Source organism: Podarcis liolepis, assembly GCF_965112155.1.
Source record: "Podarcis liolepis genome assembly, chromosome: 2".
Taxonomy (NCBI): domain Eukaryota; kingdom Metazoa; phylum Chordata; class Lepidosauria; order Squamata; family Lacertidae; genus Podarcis; species Podarcis liolepis.
In genome coordinates this window covers 58,945,503-58,954,056 of record NC_139555.1, presented here as the reverse complement: position 1 = coordinate 58,954,056, position 8,554 = coordinate 58,945,503, and the positions used below count along the sequence as shown (strand labels likewise).

The following is an 8,554-nucleotide window of genomic DNA, read 5'->3' as shown; positions in this document are numbered from 1 at the left end:
TGCTATGAGAGACAGGGTCTTCTTCGTAGTGGTCTGACAGTTACAGAAGTGCTTTCTGAATTCATTATGCTTGGCTTGTTCAGTGCAGACTTTCAAACAGGTCTTTAAAACATTTATCTTCCAGGCTTCCTTCCTTTAATGTGTTTTAGGCTGTGTGAATCTGAGCTATGTATTTTCTATGTTGAAATCTTGTGGCTTTGTTTAGACCTATGAATTACCTCTTAGCAATTCATACTTATTTGATTATCAAATTCTTGTCTATACATCTTCTTTGTTGTGTGTGCCACTTTGTAAGGTCATAGCCTTGAAATGCACACTAGAAATATTTGCAATTGATCAATAACAACTACAGTAACATCTACAAAAATATGTGATCTGAATTTTGTGAAGCAACTTATACACCAAATGGACTGGAATGTTAGCAAATTATCCAGGCATCAGAATGCAAAAAACTAGGAACAAACTTAGGCTGTTTCAAAAACCATTTTGAATAAGGAACAGTTGGGGGGGAAGGAAAAATCATTTTACAAAAGACCAGAGAATAGATCAATCATCAAAGTTAATATTACATCCCTTGAATACCCATCAATGTTAAAATTTTAAAAATTAAGCACAATATAAGCTGATGTTGTGACGGAAATGGAGTTACTTTCAAATATTTTTCAGTGAAACAGGGAAATCTGAGCACATGCTAGCAACTATCTTAATATATTCTCCAGTCAAATGCCTATTCTTGATCTTCTACATGTCAATGAGTCTTCTCCAATTGACTTCCATCAAACGCAGACCCCAAAAGCGCAAGTGGTATTATCTTTGCCGGCTTGCACAATTTATTCACAAAATTAGTAGACTGCCTGCTATTGAGCGAATCTGAATTATTCATTGGGAATAAATTATCCAATAAATTTAGCATTTCTTTCTGTTTGCAAATGAATTAGTCCTCATTATTCCTGGGCATTTGCTATTCATAAGTGTTCACTGAATAGATTATTATGCAAACAAATTTCAACCTATGGGTGCTTCCAAAATTCTCTGCTATTTACGGTGAATTGTTACTGATCAATAAAGCACATGACTTTTTTTCTGCCTGACCCCTGGCTGGTTGAAGACAAACATCTATTTAAACAAACAACAGAAATTTGGACTATAGCTGGTGACAAGAATATCCTTCTGGATCCATTTTGAAGCAAATAATCAGCTGTGTGAATTTTACTGGCAAAATGCTCATTTCAAAGGGAGCCAACTAGTGCAAGTTTGCATAGGTAAGAGAAGCATATGCTTACTATAGTAAGTGCATTGAAACGTCTCATTGGGAGACCTTGCATCAATAGATGGCCTTGTGCATTTACCCTTCTGCAAAATGGGAGCAGTGGCATGCCTCACAGGGATGTTGTGAATGGAAAATGCAAGAAAGATGGTTAATGGTCTTTACAAATTAAAACCCCTATATAGATAGGGGTGGGCAACCTATTGCCTTAGGGCTGCAGGTAGCCCTTGGCCTCATTTCAAAAGCCTTCTGCAAGTGGTGGGTTCAGAGCTCTGTCAACTTGAACAGATCATCTGTCCCTTCCCCAGTAGCCTATTGGATAGGGAGAGGAAAGAGTGAAGCAGGAGACAGAAAGAGAGAAGAGGGAAGGGAAGGGGGTTACAAAAAGAGTATGAAAGGGGGGTAGTAGAAAAGAAGGGGTGGCCCCATCAAACTTTGGGCTCTGGCACCACTCACTGTTGACATGTGCCCCCTCTCCCAGATTACCCCCAAAAGGGGGGGGGGAGTATGCTAATCCCTGATGCAAATCATAAATTGCAGCAGAAAGTATTAGTAAGCATCACTTCACATTTACCTTAACCTCCTCCTTTGGGAAGAATAGTGGGATGTAAATTCAATCAATCAATCAAATAATATTCAGACAGATCTAATAGCATACTTTTCTGATATTAGAATCATAGGGTTGGAAGATACCTTGGGGGTCAACAAGAATGTGCTAGGATCTGCACAGAAGGAAGCAACTGCCGTGCCTTTGAGGGATGGCCATTCAGCGTCTGCTGAAAAATACATTCAGTTAAGGCTGGCCAGTAGGCAAGGCGAGGTAGGGAATTTTGGGGTACCATTCATGACAGGAAATGGCCAGTTATATTTGGGTGTGATGCAACCAAAGCTTAGCACTTTTAGTAGCAACTAATTTCGATGCAACCTGCAATAGCCCAGGGTTGTAGGTTCCAGCCCAGCATTGGGCAAAAGATCCCTTCATTGCAGGAGGCTGGGCTGGATGACCCACTGGACCCCTTCCAATTCTTTGCTTCTTTGAATCCCACCGACCAAGTGGGACTGAGTAACCCTGCATAGGACCAGACTTAATCTCTCTCTCTCATCAAATCTGTGCGTTCTATATGCAACAGAGTTCAAACGCGTTATTTTTAGCCAGAAATATATGAAAGCTTTAAACTGAGATGTATTTTGGATTTCAGCACAAGACTGGCTGCCTAAGGGAAGAAGGACTTATATATCAAATCCGCTCCCCGTTCTGCCTCCGGCCTCTTTCTCTGCGGGGTCGGTCGAGAGAAGACAAGAGACCTCAAAACGGAGGTGATTTTTCTTTACCCCGTAAAAGCAGCGAGCATTGTGCCTCCCTGGAAATCTGCGGTGATACTATGTCTCTGCTGATGTCTTCCAGTGATCCCTGGCGCTTTATTCACGAGGTGACAGAAAAGGTCCCCTCTGAAAGAACTAAGCCCCGCAGGAGAAAAGCGGGGATGGGATGAGGTGGGAGGCGGGGGAAGAAACCAACCTCCCCCCCCCCCCCGCATTCCCGCTTGGCGCACCGCTGAATGAATGAATGAATGAATGGCCCCTGGAACCTTCGGCTGCGAGCGCTCGGCCTCGCTCGCCCAGGCTCCTCCGGGGGCTCGCGAAGGCTAATCACTTTGTTCCCATCTCCCTCCCCCTCCCCCTCCCCTTTTAATAGACTAATGAAGCTCAAACAAGTAGGCTTAGCCCAGTGATAGCTCACGTGGCTCCCCGGCAGCTCTCCCTCGCCATTGGCCCGCGGTAATTATAGGCACACTCCCGTGAGAGCCCGGAATCCTCGGCGCATAAATTATGCAAATAGGGGAAAGTGCCGCACGGGGCAGACCTGATGCCTGGATTCATTCATTCATTCCGCCGGAGCTTGCCGGGGGGGGGGGGGCCGCCGGGGGCCAGCCGCGCGAGAGAGGCCCATTGTTTTACGGGGTATATAAGATGTCTGAGGCCAGTCGTGTGCCACACTCGTTGCTCACACGACTTGATAGCGGCAGAGATCACTTCAGAGACAAGAGGGGTCGCGTGTCCCGCCCGTCGCTTTTCTCCCCGCCGGGATCTCCGAGGAAGAGAGACCTCGGCGCTCTCGCCGTCCTCCCGCTGCTGCACTCGGGGGCTGGGCGCGCGTGGATGTGCGGACGGCCGCCCTGAGCAAGTGAGTAGGAGCGGGGCAGGCAGGCAGGCAGGCGCGCAGGGGCTGGGCGGGCAGAAGAGGGTGCAGCTCTGCTGGCTGGACACAAACGACAAACTTGAACTTCAGCCCTGAAAGGAAACGCCACTGACGCTGGCAGAATCAAAGCTAAACATTTCTTACAGTTTCTTTTCTTGACTGGACCTTTTTTAAAAAAAAACAAACAACAACCTCACATTCACACGTTATTTGTGTTTGGTGTGGGTTTTAAAAAAAATACTATTTTTTAAAAAATCATTTTTAGTTTTCCTTTTTTCATAGAATTGTAAAAATGAAGGAACCCCAAGGATGATCTGGTCCAACTCTCTGCAATGCATCTCCTTATCTCATTTTCTCTAGTTCACTTGTGGTTCTGTCTCCACTTTAGAGTTGGTTATAATGGTGCCCCCTTTCTTTTTCTCCTCTTCCTCCTCCTCACAGGATGTCCTCGGCCCTGGAGACCAGTTACTCTGACCTGGAGAGCAGCAGCGACGTGCCCTTTTGCCTCACGGACGACGAAGGCAGCCTCAGCGGCCTACAGGCCCCTTCCCTGGCCGCCCCCAAGCGTCTCGCTTCCCCAGAGCGCGGCCTCGAGAAGGGCGAGGAAGAGAAGGACCGGAAGAGGCGTCGGGGGCGCACCAAGGTCAAGAACGAAGCTGTCCTGCACACGATCAAGAAGACCAGGCGGGTCAAGGCAAATGACCGGGAGAGGAACCGCATGCACAACCTCAACGCGGCCCTGGACGATCTCAGGAGCGTCCTCCCCACTTTCCCTGACGACACCAAGCTGACCAAGATAGAGACCTTGCGCTTTGCCCACAACTACATCTGGGCCCTCTCTGAGACGCTGAGGCTGGCTGATCAGCGCCTCCAGAAACCTTCCAAAGAGATGGTGCTGCCCAGCTTCTTGAGCTCTGCAGACCCGCCCAGCCCTGGCAGTGACGCAGGCTCCTGGATCTCCACTGCCTCTCCAGCCACCTCTTCCCTCTCTGCCTGCACTTCGAGCCCTGGCAGCCCAACAACATCGGAAGACTGTTGTTACGGGCATACGGAGAACCTCTTCTCCTTCCGCTGCCTCCACAAAGACTTGTTGCAGAGTACTTCCTGCTTTGTGCAGTACCATTAGACGAGGGCGGTTTGCTCCTTGGGTGGGCAGTGCCCGTTCTCTTAGCATTGCAAAATGATCAGTGCTTGCCCCGGTGGCTTGGGCTCTAGGCTCCCATGAAAACACAGGACGGAGAGGTGTGCTTTGGGCCTCTTCACATCAAAGCAACCTCAGACTAATGTCATCTCCAACCCAAAAAGTCAGTGATGTTAAGAAATGTTCACATACACACCCAGATGTGTGAACAACGTAATGCAGTGTTTAGGCTGGCCTCCAGTTGGCTGTCATGGCATCAAGATCCAGCTCACTAGAAGACTTTGCTCCCTTTGCTAAGATTTTCTTTCTCTTTCCCTGCCCCTGCTTTTTAATTTAATTTTTTTTCCCCTTTGCACTTTTCTGAATGTCACAAATCCCACTTTGTTTCCTTCTTTTCCACTGGCCCTGAGCTCTTGGGCATCAATATGATTTAGAAAAGGGAATAAAAGGGACAGATTTGCTGCTACAGACGAGGTGAAAAGTCAATTTTACAATTTGTAGAACTCTAATGAAGAAAAATGAGCATGAAAATTTGGTTTGAACGCCCTGACAATACAATGAAAAGGCTTAGGGAGGACTGATTTGGCTGGGTGCACAGGGCCTCCTGCTAGGTACTTAGCTCACAAAATTCTCAATGACTCTAATTGCTGTGGATGGAGCTTTGCTTTTTTCTTGGCAGAGCTCTGAACCCTGACATGATCAGTCCCTAAAGAGGGCAGACAAGGAACTGGGTTCATGCATTATGGATCTTGACCTCTGCTGCTTCTGTCTTGTTTTTGAGTAGGACTAGACACAGAGCATTCACTGACGGGGTCTGATTCTAGCTTAATTTATTCAAGAACTTTCATTCATATGAAAATTGTATTTTTGTACATAAAGAGCTTTATTATTATTATTATGTCTGCATTGTCTTAAAATGAGATGCTGTACTTTTTATATAAAGAAAATCTTGCTGTAAATAAATGTTGTTTTATACATTTATAATTTGGGTGCATTTGGATTTATCTTTTGTTCCAGAGGTTGTAATTTCATAAAAATGAGCCTGCATTTCTCAGAGGAGGCGATGCATTTTATTAGCGAACAGGAGAAATTGTGTCATGGCACAAACATCTGAAATCAAATTAAAAGCAGTTATCTGGGTAGCAATAAATATACACCATAGAATTCTCTTACATCATCTAAATTTGGACACACACATAAGCTATTAATACTTACAATAAAGCAAATTAAAATTGGTGGCCATGGTTTAGCTCTCAGCATGAGGCTACCTGTGGGGATACACATACTAAAAAACAGAGTTCTCTTTGGTGTAATGAAACATCAGCTGGCAACAGATTTTCAAAGAAAAAGGGATTAAAAGGATCAATAAAAAGTGACAATTATGTAGAAAGTGGGAAGTGACAGGTGGATGCCTTAGAGCAATGGGTTTTTGAAGGCTTTATAGTTTTGCACTTTCTGAAGGGGACCTTTCTTGAAGATTTCAAGCTTTTAATCCTTCCTCTTTAGTTAAATTAAACTTTTTAAAAACTTTGGCCTGAGTTTTTACAAGTAACAACCAATCAACATATTGAAATAACATGGAACACATCCCCAAACAAGCTTTACATTTCACGCAGACACCCTTTCATTTCATGTTTTAGATTCTGGGCAATAAAGGTGTTTAAAATGGGTTTTGTTTTCTTAAGCACACAAATTATCTTTTCTTTGCTCCAATTTGTATTGTGTTTGTTTTCTTCTCCAAGGAATTAAGGGCAGCACGCATGGGAAGCTAGCTCATTTTATCCCCGCAAAAAACCCTTTCAGATAGGTTAGACTAGAGCTTTCCAAACTTTTCATTTTGGTGACACCCTTTTTGGACATGCATCATTTCGTGGCACAGTAATTCAGTTTTACTAGCAAACTGGAGGTTAAGCTAACCCCTTATAAGAGCGTTCACACGACACACTGCAGCCAACACAGTAATGTGTCACGACAGTTTGGAAAGCTCTGCCTTTCTGTGTGAAGGGGGCTCTACACCACAGCCATGCTTAATTATATTACACTGATGTCCTGCATTTCCTTGGCTGCGTTTCAATGTAGCCCAAGTGGTTCTTTCCATCTTATCCTCACTACAGCCCTGTGAGGTAGCGTTATACCAATGTTTGTAATCAGCAACCACATGGGTAGGGTAATATGTGTGGTAAGTCAAAATCCAGCTTTTTGGATAAAGTGTTATAATCCCCCCTTCCCCAGCTGAAACAAAGCCGTGTGTGTGTGTGTGTGTGTGTGTGTGTGTGTGTGTGTGTGTGTAGCTTCATTTTGCTCCCTTGTTGTCCTTGTCTCTTCCTTCCCTGCTGTCAAAATATAAGTCTGAGCTCCCCAGAGAAGAAATATGCTTTTCTTCCTCCTTGTATTACTTCATAACATGGCACTGGTAAATATAAATTCCCAACCCTAGAGCTGCCTGTTCTTTGGAGCCAGTGTACTGGCAAGGAAATTCACCCCAAAATCTTCCCACTCCATAATGTTCCCACATGGTTGCATCACCCCATGGCAATGCTTTTCCACTGCAAAATGCATCATGATTAACATGAAGAGGAGAAACTGCAGAAAATGAGACCCTGGCTAAGCCTTATGTCTGAATTCTGACCAGTAGTGAATCTTAACTATGGTGAACAAAAGCGAGCCAGTTTCATCAACTATAGCTTAAATATGGTGTATTAAAACTAACCACAGTTAAGATCAACCACGGTTTGTCTGGGTTTTGATGACATGGCAGGCTGTGGTTTATAAGAAAAATGGAAACAAAAGTTTTCAGACTCCTTGTCCTACGCTGAAGGAATGAAAGGGGAGCTCACACGCTCAAAACACTATTCTCAAAGCACTATTCTCTCCATTGTGGCACATGACCCATCAAATGATGGCCTTGGGGGAAGTACGACCATGTGAAAAATCCTTATCAGAGAAGAAATAAAAATAAATAGCTATTTTGGTGGACACTGCTTTCCTTCCTGAGGCAAGTCAATCTGTGATAGCGTGCAACTTGGGACAAACATGCTCAGTGCACCGGTATGAAAAGAGCCGTTTTGTTCAGCAGAGAAATTGTTCGTACACTGGGTAGAAGCCAAGTTGCTTTGTCTTTGTATATATGTCACTTCATGTGTGAAAAGATTGTCAGGTTGTGATCCGAAGGAGAACAAACAAAGAAACTAAAGTCTGGCCTTAGGGCAGAGAAAATAAATAAAAAATAGAGATGGATTAACCCCTATTTTGAGACCCGCAGAAGTAAACTTATGGACTTGAAAATTATCTTCGCTTTACCTCGTCCATCTTTTCTCCATTTGAATTGTTCTGCTCCCTTCCTTTTAATAGCTGGCGTAGGGTGTGCGAGACAGGATTTGGAGCTCCCATTATACTCTTTGGAAGCGAGTCAGCTCAGCCTTTTGCTTGAGAGCTTATTCCATTTCTATAGCGCAGGGTAAATCCTCTATTTGTGACTCCAGCAAGGGGTCTCTCCAATCCTGCTGTAGGTGCACGTGTCTGGGATAGAACACTGGTTTTTCTTCCCCCTTAAGCCCTCAGGAGACGCACCAGGAAGCAAGTGCCAAAAGCCCCGACTCACATCCTGCTCCAAGGAGAGCACACGGTGCGATTGCAATTCTGAACTGGCAGCTGGCTGCAGCACTGCTGAATATAAACGGGAGCGATCAAATGGATGATTGCTACTGCATGCAAGGAAGCGTGCTGAGATGGCTGTGCCTAAGAATGTTGTTTTAAAACGCAGCACCCAGGCCCAGTGCAGTTCAAATAAGGACACTCAACCTGTTAACGCAGAGGAATTGGCACAACCAGCTGCTTCTCCGTCTCTCACACAAATGTCACCCGTAAAATCTATAGGTTGTGCACCTGCAGAGTCAAAAAGCCTAAGATTCTGCTCAAAGCTACAGAGATGTCTTGACAGCAAGCC

At 44.8% G+C, this 8,554-nt stretch overlaps 1 protein-coding gene across 1 annotated transcript; it reads left to right on the top strand.

Annotated features, from left to right (window-relative positions):
* Positions 1–3,267: 3,267 nt before the first annotated feature.
* NEUROG1 (neurogenin 1) lies at positions 3,268–5,548 on the top strand. The gene is made up of 2 exons (XM_083486865.1): positions 3,268–3,452; positions 3,909–5,548. The coding sequence occupies exon 2, from the start codon at positions 3,910–3,912 to the stop codon at positions 4,591–4,593; it is 684 nt and encodes a 227-aa protein (XP_083342991.1). The 5' UTR covers positions 3,268–3,452; position 3,909; the 3' UTR covers positions 4,594–5,548.
* Positions 5,549–8,554: the final 3,006 nt, after the last annotated feature.

Coding starts and splice junctions, on each gene's coding strand:
- NEUROG1 (XM_083486865.1), top strand. CDS start 3,910: ATGTCCTCGGCCCTGGAGACCAGTTACTCTGACCTGGAGAGCAGCAGC.